This window comes from Balaenoptera physalus, assembly GCF_965194825.1.
Source record: "Balaenoptera physalus genome assembly, chromosome: 5".
NCBI classification, from domain to species: Eukaryota; Metazoa; Chordata; class Mammalia; order Artiodactyla; family Balaenopteridae; genus Balaenoptera; species Balaenoptera physalus.
In genome coordinates, this window is record NC_138884.1 from 116576837 (window position 1) to 116593758 (window position 16922).

Here is a 16922-nt window from a genome sequence, read left to right on the forward strand (position 1 = left end):
GAATGTATAAATCTTCCAACTGTTTTTCTTTTACAGGATCCTTACAGTATCCTACAGGATACTCTGGGTCCTTTTCATGTCCCTGTGAATTTTAGGATGAACTTAATAATTTCCCCATCTGGGATTTTGACAGAGGTTCTGTTGAATCAGCAAATTAATTGGGAAGTGTTGACATCTTAACAATATTAAGTCTTCCTATTTATTAGCACAGGATGTCTTTACATTTATTTAGGTTTTTAATTTCTTTCAATGATGTTTTATAGTTTTCAGTGTACAAGTCCTACACGTCTTTTGTCAAATTTCTAAATATTTTATTCTTTTTGATGCTTATTTTAGGTAGAATTATTTTGATATTTTTTTGGATTGTTCATTGCCAGGATACACTTACACAATTGGTTTTTATATATTAATCTTATATCCTACAAACTTATTTAACTAGTTTATTAGTGCTAAATTTTTTTGGTGGATTCCTTAGGATTTATACATACAAAATCATGTCATCTACAAATAGAGATAGTTTAATTTCTTCATTTCCATCTAGGTGTCTACTTTTTTCTTTTTTTTGATCCTTTTGCATAATTTCCCTGGCTAGAACCTAGAGTAGATACTGAACAGAATTGGCAACAGCAAGCAGCTATTGCTTGTCTCTGATTTCTTTCAGCTTTTCACCATTAGGTATGATGCTAAATGTAGGGTTTTTGTAAATGTTCTTTGTCAGGTTGAGTAAGATTTTTTTCTATTCCTAGGTTGAGTATTTTTATCATGAAAGGTTGTTGTACTTTTCTCAAATGCTTTTTCTGCATTTCACTTTGTTAATGTGGTATTTCATATTGATTGATTTTTATACATTGGACCAACATTGCATTTCTGGGATAGATATTACTTGGCCATAATGTATACTTTTTGTATATGTTGCTGGATTCCATTTGCTAGTATTTTATTGAGGATTTTTTTCATCTATATTGATAAGGGATATTGGTCTATAGTTTTCTTGTGATGTCTTTGTTTTTGGTTTCAGGGTAATACTGGATTCATAGAATACATTGAAAAGGGTTCCCTCTTATATTATTTGGAAGAATTTGTAAAGGATTGGGGCTAATTTTTTAACTGTTCAGTGGAATTCACCAGCAAAATCATATACTCTTGGGCTTATCCTTGTGGGAAGTTTTTTGATTACTAATTCAGTCTTTTTGTTATAGGTCTATTCATATTTTCTATTTCTTCTTGAGTCAGTTTCAGTAGTTTGTGCTTTCTGGGAATTTGTCCATTTCATCTAAGTTATCTAACCTGTTGATAGATCATTTTTATAGTATTCCCTTATAATGCTTTTTATAAGGTCATTGGTAGTATCCTCTGTTTCATTTCTAATTTTTTAGTAATTTGGGTCTTCTTTCTTTTTCTTGGTCAGTCTAGCTAGTTTTGTCTACCAAGACCTCAGGCAGCTGCAATGTTCAACAATTGCCTCTGACTATTTTCAACAAATATCTCCAGTGGGGAAAAGGCTATATACAATAGGTGAACTCCAAGTCAGATCAAATGAAGAAAGCCTTGCCAGTGGTGTCTTCTAGAGAACTACCAAATAGGTAAAATAATGACATTTCTCTAGGAATGGGGCTTTGGAGGATATCCAGCCTAATTCTACCCTCTCCAGTGGTTGCCAGCCTGCTGATTTTCACCATAAATGTGGGCTGTTGGTTTTCAAGGCTGTCGTGGAGTTCTGGGGACAGTGGGAAAAGGGCAAGTTAAAACACTGCAAGGCTTAGCTTCCTACCAAAATTTCATTGCCTTTCTTGAAGAAATGCTTCCTGGACTGCTGCAAGTCTTTTGTTAATTTCCATATTTCTGAAGAATTGATTCTGACAATATTTACCAGGTTTCTTTTTGCTTTTGTGGAGGAGGGTATTTTCAGAGATCCTTATTCTGCCGTTTTTGCTGACATCTGTAAAATTGTAACTTCTAATTATAACATTCCTTCTGCATTTATTAGATGGAATTCTTTAAAGAACTTTTCATTATCAACTGTTTGGTTACCATTAAATATAGTTTGTAAACAAATGACAGAATAATGCATGGTAAGTATCCTTAGTTGTGAAATTTCAAAATAGTGATTTGGTGCTTTAGTAACCATCCAAAAATGATCAGTTAGTTTGTTCTTTCTTTTTGGTATCATTATTAACTAACTCATTTGAAAAAAAAAAAAAAAAAAAAAACCCCTCATGGATTTTAACCTATATTCATTTCAATGAGAAATGATATTTAGAGATCACAGTATGTATCCAGATGTGCCCATTGCTACAAAGATATTGTTACTTTAGGCATTTTCAGTGGGCTGATATAAGAAGTAATTTTTTTTTTTGAAAGAGAAAATTTGAGCTTTTTAATTCATATCGTGAGTTCATACTATTTCCTATTCATAGGATTTTACAGGGTATTTACTTATCTTTAGACTTATTTCATCTTACACTGAAATTCTTATTTCTTGACATTAACAATGATTTTTTCATGTCACAACATACATAAGTAATTTCAAAATAATATCATTACTACAAATAAGACTACTGTTGTCCAATGAGGTCAGGAGAGCCATACATAAACAAACGATCCACTTCTTAACATGTATCCAAAGGAAGTGAAATCATTATCTCAAAGGGATATCTGCATTCCAATTGCAGCATTATTCACAGTAACCAAGGTGTGGAGACAACCTAAGTGTCCATCAATGGGTAAATGGATAAAGATGTGGTTTGTGAACACACACACAGGAATATTATTCAGCTTTTAAAAAAGGAAATCCTGCCATTTTCGACAACATGGAGGAATCTGGAGGGGATTATGCTAAGTGAAATAAGCCAGACAGAGAAAGACAGATACCTGATATTACTTATATGTGGAATCAAAAACAAAAAACAAAAGTCAAACTCACAGAAAGAGAGTAGAAAAGTTGTGAGAGGCTGGGGGATGAGGGAAATAGGGAGAGGTTGGTAAAAGGGTATATATAATCTTTCAGTTATAAAATGAGTAAGGTCTCAGGATCTAATGACTATAGTTGATAACACCTTACTATATAACTGAAATTTGCTAAAAGAGTTGAACTTAAATGTTCATTGCAAGAAAAAAAAAATATGTGAGGTGATAGATGTGTTAATTAACTTGATGGGAAAATCCTTTCATAATATATGCTTATATCAAATCATCACGTTGTATACTTTGAATATCTTACAATTTTATTTGTCAATTATACCTCAATACAGCTGTGAAAAAATACCTACTGAATATAGTTTTCCTAGGGGGTTGTTTTATCCTGTTTTTAATTTTTGGTTTCTTTGCTTGTTTGTCTGTTTATCGCCCTTAGGATAGAACTGACTTGGGATGTGAAGTCACAATACTGTATTTTAGCCAAAAACTAGAAAGCACTCAAATGCCCATCAATGGTGGAACGATTAATTTGTGACATATCCATATAATAGAAACTGTACTCAGTGAATAAATACATCAATATAAAGTATAACTACATGCAACAATGTGGATGGATATTCCAAACAATGTTGAAGAAGCAAGACACAAATAAGCTTATACTAGATAATTGCATATACATGTGTATGTTATGTACGTATGTGTGTATGTATATGTGTACATATATGTATACACATACAGTTTTGCCTATTTTTATACTATAGTATAGAAATATATGGCATACTATATGTAGTATAAAAATAGTCAAAACTATACATATGTGTGTGTACTATACTATACATTGTATAAAAATGGGCAAAACTATATATATATATATATACACACACATTTATATACACACACACTAAATTCAGTAGGTTTATAGTATATATAGTATAAAAATAGGCATATATATACACACACACATACATACATACACACTATATTCAGTAGGAATATAGTATATTTTATATAGGATAAAAGTAGGCAGAGCTAATCTCTTCTGATAGAAGTTACTGTTAGGAGGACAATGCCTGGAAGGAAATATAAGATGGGATTTCGGGGTGCAAGTATATGTTTTGTTTCTTAGTTTGAGTGGCACTCACTTGTGTATGTTTCATTTGTGAGTGATTAGAAGCTATAAAATTATGTGTACTTTCTCTGTGTGTATTATACTACAATAAAATGTTTAAGTTGTCTTTTAAAGTCAATCGAAATAGTGCTTTTCTAATGTGATTGTGGCACAGCTTAATATAGAGTTAGACTTCTTTCAAAACTAATTTGCATTCATTTTGGAATGTAGGCACCCAGAATATGAGATTGATAGCCTGGACAGTGCTATCCATAGTCATGAACTTGGTTCTTTGATTTCTCAGGAGAACGTGTGCCTGTCAGGGGCTGGACCCAGAGACCTGTGGTGCCTCCTTTTCTTTTGGTTGTTCATGGAGCATGTACTACAATGGATGTAAGTTTGCCAGAAGCAAGATCCCAAGAAAATTTAAGCTGCTTGGGGATGACCCAAAAGAGGTTTGTTTACTTCCTGATGTATAATCTGTTTATTTTTCATGGAGAATTGATGAGCACAGATGAAGTGAACAATATAATATACTCAAACTCTCATTAACAGAGAATTTCATCTCAGAGATAGATCAGTAAAATTTTGGCTAAACTGTAGACACACATAATAATATTTTATAAAATTAGCATAATAACAACCATGTGCTACTAAAGTAATAAAGTTTGATCAACATAAACTATACTTATGGCCTTTTACATTTATTCTTTGTCTTTTATGTAAACTCCAGAGTTTTACACAGCTGTCATTTACATATTAAAACTAAATATTACTACTTCAGTGTTAGAACTTTTCATCTTTTGAACCTGAATTATAGAAATCATGTTCGTGACTGCCACATTCATAAAAGTCCATTTCTAGTCACATTTTCAACCCATGAGATTTGATGGCTTAATGTTACTATAATAAATGCATTCAAGTAACTAAAACATATTTAGATTTTAATATAAAGGTGTAGTTGAAATAAATGAACATTGATTTCTCATTGACATCACTGGTTTTTGTCCTTCTCTAGAATATATATTTCTCAAAATATAACTTGTAGACTGGTATCACATTTAACAACTTTTGGGTAGCATGTATTCTAGAGTATGCTAATTGAATAATCAGAAAACCTCAGTATATTTAGCATTCATATATGATCAAATTTTTAGTAAATCTATACATGTTATAATTTTCTTTCAAATTTTCAATGCAATTGAAATATGCAATTATACTATTGATGTAATAATTTTTATATGTCCCTTTGAAAAGTTTGTTAGCTTTATTATTTGTGACTATAATAGTAAGTGGAAGTTTAATAAAGTGCAAAAGCTCTTCAAGTCATGATATAAATTTTTCATAGAATCATAACATTTTAATAAGCTGTATTAATGTGCTAGATATCCTCTTTGCATAAGAAAACACACAAGGGGCTTCCCTGGTGGCGCAGTGGTTGAGAATCTGCCTGCCAATGCAGGGGACACGGGTTCGAGCCCTGGTCTGGGAAGATCCCACATGCCGCGGAGCAACTGGGCCCGTGAGCCACAATTACTGAGCCTGCGCGTCTGGAGCCTGTGCCCCGCAACGAGAGGCCCACGCACCGCGATGAAGAGTGGCCACCGCTTGCCACAACTAGAGAAAGCCCTCACACAGAAACGAAGAGCCAACACAGCCATAAATAAATAAATAAATAAATAAATAAATAAATAAAAAACCGTGTGCCCTGACATATCTCAAAATGGTTCCTTTTAAAAAAAAAAAGAAAAGAAAACACACAAATATTTAATAAACCTAATGAATAGCAATTTTGCCTGCTGTCTTACACTTTTAATTTTCACACTGGAGAGCATTTTCACCACTACTTCATAAATGTTTATCACTCTGTGTTTCATGTAAACAAATGCAGGGGATGGCTAGTGACATCCTCCCTCTGTTAGGTAGGAGGACTCCAGTCAGAAACCTCCTTACCTTCTAAAATGCAAACAAGTATATTGCTGCCAGCTGCTTACATCTCCCAAGGTTTTTAGAGAAATATCAATGTGAAATGAGAACTTCTAAGTATGAATAGAACAACTGAGTATTGTCCCCTACCATTTAAAAAAGCATATTCTTTGCTTGGGGGTGGGGGGGGAAATATACCTGAACATTTTTCCTCTCAAGTAAACTTTACAAAGTTTTTTATATATACCACATTATAGTTCTTAGAGTTTTATTCATATTTGAATCACAGTAATTTTTAGTTCTATGGAGTGATCATTTCAAATTTTGTAATGCTATTTTTTATAAACATTTAAAATATAAAGATTAGAAATAGATTAAACCAAACAAATCCTTTTAATAGCTCATCTTCCTCGGCCACTAATTGGAGAAGAATAGAGAATGTGACCTTTCAAAGACCGTATGGCTTCATTCTCCTAATCCTGCTACCAGCATAGACTTATATTAATAAAATGCCAAATATCTGCATGCAAAGTAGAAAATTGATTAATCTCATGTAAATACCAAAGAGCTAGACATTTAACAGCACATACAAAAATAGGTGATATATGGTCTGTGCTTTTCACTTAGAAATAGTCACGTTAAGATGATATTTAGTTATTGGGTTGGCCAAAGATGTTATGGGAAAAACCCCGAACAAACTTTTTGGCCAAGCCGATATTTAATGAGACGATATATATTTGTGATTTGGATCTAAGATGTAGGGGAAAAGATCTAATTGATAGCCTCTCTCATATATGGATAGATTGGATTTAGAATTTAATATGTAGAATTATTCATTTTATACAGGAAGAGAAACTGGAGTCTCATTTACAAAACCTGTCCACTCTTATGGCACCAACATACAAGAAACTTGCACCTGATGCATATAATAATCAGGTAAGTTTAAACAGTTATTGACAATGATTAGAACACTTTACTTACTCATTACTGATGGCCTATCTTTCCAAAAATATTTTTGAAGCAACGATTTTCCTTTATTTTTCTAACTTTTTCTCTTCCTAATTGTTGAAACCACTGCAGTGTTCTGTTTTTGATATATGAAAATTTGATATATGAAAATTACACCATCCAAAAGAGTGTATTTTTGGTCTTTTAATCTGTAAAGATAATGAGCTTTTAAGGCTCACAAGCTGTTTTACCTACTAATCTTGTTCTCATATGGATAATTTTATCTCTGTAAGCAGACTTTAGTGATTAATTGCAATTATATGGCTCATACTATAGGTTCTAACCACCTGTTAACTGTTTCCACAGCAAATCTATACATGTAAAGCTATGGGTGTACTACTTTGTAAGTGTGTATACATGTGTCGAGATACGTCAGATTTTGCTAGATTTTTCCTTTTTCTTTTTCCTTTCCTATTTTCTAAGTGTGTGCTGGGTTGTACCTATATGGAAGGCCAGGTGATTTGTTCAGAAATGCTCGTGAAGGAGGCAAAAGACTGTGAAGTCTACACTGTTTCCATAACATCAACAGCAAAAGCACTAAATGAAAGCCTGTTATGAACCAGATGCTTTGTTTAGTCACTGTGGACATTAAGATGAGCAATGCAGATTCTCTGTCTTTACAAAACTCCTTCCTTAGAGGAGACAGAGATATGTAAAATGCCAGCTATAGAAAAAAATGATAACAGCTGGGACAGAAGTATGCACACATTTCTGAAGGAACAAAAAGGTTCTCCCTGAAAGCAGAGATGTTAAGGTCACAGATGGCCTTGCAGGCCATACAAAGATCTTTGAACTTTATCTTATAGGTAAGAGGCCTACCACTGGGGTGTTCTAAGTGTATATTGGGGACGGTGAGGGTGAAGTGATTTAACTTGAAAAGGTCACTCAAGCCAAATAAATGAAATACAGCTTAGATTATAGAAGATTAAATTAGAGAAGTAAGCTACTGCAATCACTGGGCAAGAGACGTTAAGGTCCTAATTTAACGAAATAGCAGTAGTGATAGAGAAAATGAAATAAGTATGTGAAATATTTGGTGGAACTTATAAACTTAGTGACCAATCAGATTTGAGAATGAGCAAAAGAGAGAATTTGAGGGTCCACCAAATTTCTGGCTTGGACAGGTGGTTCTATTAGTTTTAGGAATCAGTGAGGAAAAGTAAGTTTGGAGGAGATAAGGAGAAGATGACAAATTTCATTTTGGACATGCTAGGTTTGACATACTTCTAGGATAATTAAAAGAAAAATCGGGAGACAAATCCAGGTTAGCACTGTGATTTGGGAGTTATCAAAATGCAGGAAGTAGTTAGTAGTAAATACAATTTTTCAGAGTGAAGATTACAAAGAGGAGAAGGGGCTAATGATTTTAATATTTAACATTTTAGGGGTGAGTGGGGGAAGAGAAACCAGTGAAGGAAGGACTGGGGGTAGGAGCAATGGAATAGAAGAGGTTAAAGATTTAAGAGGAAGAGGAAAGTTGATAGATGGAGGAAAGCTTGAGGTGATGAGAAGGTATTCAGAGCAGAGTACACAGCAGCATGGATACGGGAAAGCGTGAAGTGTGACACATTTTGCAAACATTGTCATTTACTTAATAATGTTAAAGACTCTAAGGGGACTAGATTAGTCTACGTAGCAGAGATAGACAGGGCACCAATTCTAGTCAACAATTTAGCTATTCTTGTTTCCGTTGTGGACTTTAACATTTTCCCCAAACCTCAATTCATCTTTTTTTTTTTTTTTAAGTGGAAGCAGGAGGCAACTTTAATAATGACTGTCTCTTTATAAGTTGTTTTATGTCACAACCTAGATATTTAGAGATATATGTTAATGTCTATGAAAATTATTTTAAATGCTATTAATAACAGTGGGATTAATACTGTCATTTTTACAACCTTACCTATTTCAATCAGTGTCACAGAAAAGTATAAGGAATGGTTTGCTACTGTTGTAAAATAATTCTGGTGAGCAAAATAATAAATCAAGCTATAAAAAGAAAATAAATTGAGTCTATGTTGCTAGATTTCAAGTTTGGCCATTTTCTGTTGAGTGAATTTTTTATAGGGGATATTAATCAAATGGCTTTAACTGGGGAAAGGGACAGAACAACAAGCATTGATGTTCTTACTCCTTTGATTCCTATTATAGACTGTCTCATACAAACTTGATTATCTAAGCATTTATATTCTACACTATTACTTTTTGTTTGGAGTATTTTATGCATTTCCTGAACCTGGAGTATCTAAAATATGAAGATGCCCCAAGTTTTTAAGTTATAACAAGATTATTAGGTATAATTCCTTAGATGTGTTTTAATATTTGTATATGAGTAAATGTGTAGATAGATATACTAAACAATTGGCATGAAGTTTCAGTTAAGCAAGATGAATAAGGTCTACAGATGTGCTGTACAATCGTACCTATAGTCAACGATAATGTACATTTAAAAATTTGTTAAAAGTGTAGCTCTTATGTTAAGTGTTCTTACCACAATAAAATAAAATTTAAATACATACATACACTCATACATTAAAAAATAAATGTAATGTCTATATAAACTAAATCAACTAATGGCTAAGAACGAATAAGGTGTTTTTTTTATATTGCATGGTAGGTACTACTGGAAAGTTTATCCATATGTCTTAACATGGTTTAGAGACCCCAGAAAACAGCCATGTGATCTTTTCCTACAGTATACATAACACATCAAGGTTATAGGTGCTGTGAAAGTCTACTATTTGGTATTTGCCTCCTTCCCCCAACTGAATATAGTACCTTTATTTCTCATATATGAATGTTCTTCTTTGCTTTGTTCCTTGATTTTATAAAGTCTTATTGCTGAAGTTAAGCTTCATTGGCTCTTCACAGCATTTCTTCTGTGAGCTCCATGGAATTAGAATATAGGTTTTCTTAACTTAAATATCCTTTATATCTATCCACTAGAGTTATATTTCTCTATCATCTTTTCTATGGTTATCTTACCATTAAACTTTAGGACTGAATTAGCAGGCTCAAATCTCAAAATCATGTGCTTTCGTCATGTGTGGAGATGACATTTTAAACCAAGAAAACTTTCTATGACAATGGAAATATTTTCTGTCTACACTGTTCAGAACGGTAGTTACTAGCCACATGTGGTTACTGAACACTTGATATGTGGTTAGTGCAACTGAGTTAATGAACTTTTCATTTTAATTAACTTAAATGTAAATTGCTACATGTGGCTAGTAGCTGCCGTATTGAACAGCACAGATTTACACCATCAGAAAGCCATGCACTTAGAACTATCTCCAGACATAGAGATAAATTTCCAGTAATCCATTCACAGACCCCTGCATGGTATTTCTTATGAGATGGCATGTGTCTAAGGACCAGCTAGATTTTGTATACATTTTTATTCAAGGAACAGAATAAAGCTAACTAGATCACAGCATCGCACAATATTATTACAGTAATATATGTGTAATTAGAGTCCCAAAAGGAGGACAGAAAAATATTTTTAAATATAATGGCCAATTATTTTTCAAGTTTGTTCAAAACGATAAACCCATTGATCCCAGAAGCTCAGCAAGCCCCAAATGGTGGGGTGGCGGGTGGGGGGGGGGAGATATGAAGAAACTGTATAAAATCACATTAAAATCAATTTGCTTACAGTGATTAAGAGAAAATGTGAAAAGTAGATGGGGGAAAAAAGACATTACTTATAGGGAAAAAATGGATAATAGACACACAAGACTTAAAGTCTGAGAAAGATGCAAGAAAAAAGAGGAAAAACATCCTTAAAGTACAGAAAGAAAAAAAAAAAGACTATCAATCTAGAAATCTATAACCAGTAAAAACAGCTCTCAAAAGTGAAGGCAAAATAAAGATTTTTTTTTTTTCAGGCATACAAAAGCTGAAATAAATAATTTACCACCACCGGCAGACTAAAACTTCAAAAGTGTTAAAGGAAGCCCTCTGATAGAAAGAAAAATGATACCAGATAGAATATGGATTAGCAAAAAGGAATGAAAACATCATAAATAGTAGATATGCGAGTAAAAAGACTTTTTCCCCTTATTTAAAAAATTTCTTTACAAGATAGTTTGTTATTTTAAAATATATTAAAAATGTAATTTAAGGTTTATAACATGTAAAAGTAGCACAGATGCTTGGGGATTGGAAATATACTGTTGTAAGATTCTTATATTATATATGGATGGAATGGTATATTACTTGAATATAGACTGTACACTACACTGTAAACCTTAAAGCAGGCAGCCACTAACAAAAAGTGTATAACTAATCCCCCAGTAAAGAGATGAGAATGGACTTAATCCCAAAACATATTTTAAAATATGGAACTAGGGCTTCCCGGGTGGTGCAGTGGTTGAGAATCTGCCTGCCAATGCAGGGGACACGGGTTCGAGCCCTGGTCTGGGAAGATCCCACGTGCTGCAGAGCAACTGGGCCCGTGAGCCACAATTACTGAGCCTGCGCATCTGGAGCCTGTGCTCCGCAACAAGAGAGGCCGCGATAGAGAGAGGCCCGCACACTGCAGTGAAGAGTGGCCCCCACTTGCCGCAACTAGAGAAAGCCCTTGCACAGAAACGAAGACCCAACACAGCCATAAATAAATAAATTAATTAATTAAATAAAATTAAAATATGGAACTAAAAGAAAGCTAAAACAAATACAAAACAAATAGCAAATGGTATATTTAATCCCAGCCATATCAAAAACCACATTAAATGTAAATTTTTTTAACACTCCCAATTAAAAGGCAGAGCTTGTGATATTGAATAATCACATTAATACAGAACAATTGTGATATTTAAGAAAGCAAGAACCAAGAAATACCGTGCTGTCAATCAAAAGAAAGCTGGAATGATATTAATAGCAAAGTAGATTTCATAGCAAAGAATATCATAAAGAGGATCATTTTATAATAATAAAAAGGTCAGTTTAGCAAGAGAATATGATAATCCTAACTATGCATCTAATAATAGCTTTAAATTTTATTAAACAAAAACTGATACAACTAAAAACAAAGCTCCAGTTACAGTCCGTTTTCAATATCTCTCTCTCAAACCATTAGAACAAGTAGACAGAAGATTAGTAAGAGGACAGAAGACTTGAACAACACTTAACGAAATTGATGTTATGTATAGAACTCCCCATGCAATGACAGAATTAACATTATTTTCAAATATACAAGGATGATTTACCAAGATAGTTTATATTCTGGGTCATGAAACAAGTGTTGATAAATTTAAAAGCCACAAAATATGTTATCTGATCACAATGAAATTAAATTGAAAATCTGTACCAGAAGGATACTTACAAAATCCCTAAATATCTGGAAACTTAGCAACTTATTTCTAAATGACCTGTGGGCCAAAGAATAAATCACAAGGGAGAAAGTATTTCAAACTGAATGAAAATGAAGATGTGACATTGAAATTTGTGGGATGCAGCTATGACGCTTACTTAGATAAAGATTTATAACATTGAACATTTATATCAGAAATGTTATATAAAGTCTCAAATCAATGATCTATGCTTATATCCTATGAAGCTTGGAAAAAGAGCAATTTTAGCCATATAAAAGGCAGAAGGAAGGAAAAACTAAAGGTAAGAACAGAAATCAATGAAATAGAATACAGAAAACAGAATATATCAGTGAAACCAAAAGCTAGTACTTTGAGTCAATTTGTTCAAGAAAAAAAGAGAAGGTACAAATTGTCAATATCAAGAATTAGAGATGAGACACCATTACATATCCTACAGACAGTAAAAGAATAATAATGAAAACATTATTAAAACTTTATGAAAATAAATTTAATGACTTAGATGAAATGGGCAAAGTCCTTGAAAGGCACAAATTACAGAAGCTTACTAAAGAAAAAATACCATGAGTAGTCCTATATCTATTAAAAAATTGAATTTGTAATTAAAAACTTTCCCAAAAAGAAAGCTCCAGGCCCAGATGATTTCCCTTCCAAATTTCACTCATTACTTAAGAAAGAAAGAATAGTTCAATGGAAACTCTTCTAGATGGTAGCAGAGGAGTAAGTACTTCCCAACTCATTCTATGAGGCTGGAAATATCCTGGTACTAAAATCAGACAGGGGCATTAAAGAAAAAATAAAGTCCAATGATCTTCATGAATATTGATGTGAAAATTCTTAACAAAATTTCATCTAAATACATCCAACGATGTGTAAAAGGGATAATATATTATGATCAAATGGAGTTTATTTCAGGAGCAGCTTGTTCATTTAACACTCAAAGATCAATCAATGTGATTCACCATATTAACCAACATAATGGGGAAAACTATCTCAAGAGATAGGGTAAAAGCATTTGACAAAATTTAACATCTATAGAAGGAAACTTCCTCAGCCTGATAAAGGGCATAGATGAAAAACCTAAAACTAACGTCACACATAATGGTGAAAGAACTAAAGTGCTTAGCGTTTTTATGGTAAAGCAGCAAGTTAAAGAAGCATTTCATTCCTTAACTTGCTCAGCTAGGTGGAACTGTAATTTCTTTGCTCCGTTTTGTGACATGAAACTTTTTAATGCTATTTTATTGTAATGGGATCATGCCTATTACCTAAGGTAGGCTTTGCCGTCTGTGAAAACTCAGTAAATGGAAAGCTAAAATTTTTTAAAAACACATTATACATTGGGAACAAGAAAAGCATGTCCATTCTCACCACTTCTAGTTTAACATCTTTTTTTTTAATAATAATAAAAATAAATAATTTTTACTCTTTATCAAATGACTGTTTGCTTAAGAAAATTCAAGTGATGTTTTCAAGAATAGTTCTCATCTTGCCAGCAAGCTTTTTGTGGCAACCTAATTTTTTTAATTGAGGTATAGTTGATTTACAATATTATATGTTTCGCATGTACAACATAGTGATTCACAATTGTTAAAGATTATACTCCATTTATAATTATTATACAATGTTGACTATATTCCTTGTACTGTATAATATATACTTGTATCTTATTCTATTTAACATCTAACTGGAAATTTTAGTGCAATAGGCAAGAAAAAGAAAATAAAAAGGATACAGATTGAATATGAAGAAATGAAACTATCCTTATTTGCAGACAACATGTGTGTGGAAAGTCCCAAAGAGTCTACCAAAAATCCTCCTAGAACTAAAAAATGGTTTAGCACAGTTGCAAAATACAAAAATCGATTGTATTTCTGTATACTAGCAATAAACCATTAAAAATTGAAATGAAAACCAATAACAATTAAAATAGCATCAAAAATATGAAATTCTTAATATATATTTGACAAAAATGTACAAGACCTGTGCCCTGAAAACTGCAAAACATTTCTGAGAGAAATTATAAAAGACCTAAATAACTGGAATGATATACCATGTTCATGGATCACAAGACTAAGTATTATTAAGATGTCAGTTTTCCCCAAATTAATCAATGGATTCAGTATATGACCTATCAAAATCTCACCAGGTGTTCTGAAGGAATTGACAAGGTGATTCTAACATAAATAGAAATGTAAAGAACCTGTAATAGTCAAACTTTTTTTCTAAAGAACAGAATTTGAATACCTTTACTCCCTGATTTCAAGATTTACTACAAATCCACATTTACTAGTAATCAAGACAGTTGATTATTGGCATATACACACATACATACACACACACACCAGCACACCATTGCATAACAAAAGATCAGAATAGAGAGTCTGGAAATAGATTCAACATGTATGGTCAATTGATTTTCAACAAAGGCAATTCAATGGGATAAGTGTAAACTTTTTACCCAGCAGTGTTTGAACAGTTGGATATCCATATGGAAAAAAATTCTTTGACTCTTAATCTCGTACCCTATGTAAAAATCAACTCAAAATGGATTTATTTATGTAAAATTCTAGAAAATGCAAACTACAATAATCTCTAGTGACAGGAAGCAGATCAGTAGTTGCCTGGGAACAAAGTGGGAGGCATGAATTATAAAGAGGTGTGAGGAAACTTTTGGGAATGATAGATATGTACATTATTTTGATTGTGGTAGTGGTTTCATGTATGTATATGTGTGTGTGTGTATATATATATAAAATCAAATAGTACAATAAACAGCATATATTTAAAGTGTAAGTCAATTATAGCTCAGTAACACTATTAAATAACTTTACTGTGTCAAGGCATTTGCTCTATTTTGTGTCATTCCATTGTATTTGGGGATATAAAATATAATACTAAGGAACCTTTTTGACCTGCTCAGTACACAGGTCTTGTACTTTTTTCTCAAATGTGTGCCTAAAAATTTGAAATGCCTAAGTACTTCCCCAGTCACACACTCGCTTCTATTTTTCAGATTGAATATGAACACAGAGCACCAGAGTGTCGTCTGGGTCTGAAGGAAGGCCGTCCATTCTCAGGGGTCACTGCATGTTTGGACTTCTGTGCTCATGCCCATAGAGACTTGCACAACATGCAGAATGGCAGCACGTTGGTAAGTGGTGCTGAGGAGAGGTTAGCAGCATGTCCTGTTGCAGAGTAGAGGACTGGAAGTTAGCTGCATTTAGAGTAATATGTTTTCTGCCGGTGTCCCTGCAGAGAAGAGTGTTTTCATGAATGATTGCTATTTCAAGGTGACCTTGTTTCACATAACTAGTACTCTTCTAACAGGTTGGCATGGCACATTAGTGGAAAACTGTATTGACAAGCATGTGAAAATCATGGAAATTCTTGGTGCTAATCTAAACCAGTGACTAAGCCTCGCCAGCTACAATTAGATGCCCAAAAAAATTCTTTCAAAATTCACTGTCAGATATCTAGTAGGTTATAATCAGTTAAGCAAAAAGCCATATACAAGCTAAGGTACCAGTCCAGCTTGCAGAGAAAAGTATAAATGAAAAATGCATCGTCGATGTCACACCAACTACTACAGAAGGTTCAAAGTGCAAAAGAACCCATTGTAACTACATATTACAGTGGGTAAAATGGATTGGTCCTTGTATTTGAAGGCTTTGGTAAGGGGAGGAAATGGATCCATCTTAGGGGGGAGCAATGTTGCATACCATCAAAACCCGGGGTGTGGCCTTGCACCTAAAGAGGTGACTCAGAGTGGAGATAAAGAATGAAAGGGGCTTCCCTGGTGGCACAGTGGTTGAGAATCTGCCTGCCAATGCAGGGGACACGGGTTCGAGCCCTGGTCTGAGAAGATCCCACATGCCACGGAGCAACTAGGCCCGTGAGCCACAACTACTGAGCCTGCGCGTCTGGAGCCTGTGCTCTGCAACAAGAGAGGCGGCGACAGTGAGAGGCCCGCGCACCGCGATGAAGAGTGGCCCCCACTCACCACAACTAGAGAAAGCCCTCGCACAGAAACAAAGACCCAACACAGCCAAAAATAAATTAATTAATTAATTAATTTTAAAAAATCCTTATGAAAACATCATGGTATATACCACAAAAACTGTGATATGTCTTAAATATGTAATTTTCAGGACTTAAAAAAAAAAAAAGAATGAAAAAGCTCAAGTACAGAAACTATAAATTAATCAACCTAATGAGTTATCAACATGGATACAGGTGTAATTGAGGAAGATGACCAATGAGACCTAACATGGAAAATAGGAGGCAGGCACTATAGTTAAATTATAGTGTAGAAAAGAATTCAGAGAGATAGTAGGCAGTAGTGGAATTAATTCGAGGAATCTGGTGTGAAATTTTTGTTGAGAAGCAAAGAAGGTATTGGTTTAATGGTCTAGAGCAGGGGTTGGAAAAGTTTTCTGTTAAAAGCTTTGCAGGCCACATAGGATCTCTGTCATATTCTTTGTTTGGGATTTTTTCAATAAAAAGTTCTTGAAAAATGCAAAAAAACCATTCTTAGTTCACTGGCCATGCAAAAACAGGCTGCAAGGCAGTTTGGCCACAGGCCCTTGTTTGCTGATTTCTGATCCAGGAGAACGAACATGAGACTTATCCTC

At 33.7% G+C, this 16922-nt stretch overlaps 1 protein-coding gene across 5 annotated transcripts in view; it reads left to right on the forward strand.

Moving 5' to 3' along the window:
• The window catches only part of TET2 (tet methylcytosine dioxygenase 2), a 142164-nt gene that overhangs the window by 111611 nt on the left and 13631 nt on the right, over positions 1–16922 (forward strand). For 2 of the 5 annotated variants that reach the window (XM_082462746.1, XM_082462744.1), the window contains exons 7-9: positions 4329–4479; positions 6797–6886; positions 15305–15442. In XM_082462746.1, coding sequence (XP_082318872.1) covers positions 4329–4479; positions 6797–6886; positions 15305–15442 — 379 coding nt within the window. Of the gene's footprint in view, positions 1–4328; positions 4480–6796; positions 6887–14025; positions 14203–15304; positions 15443–16922 lie in introns of those variants that run through there. The other 3 variants (XM_082462747.1, XM_082462745.1, XR_014263911.1) reach the window with 3 other exon arrangements.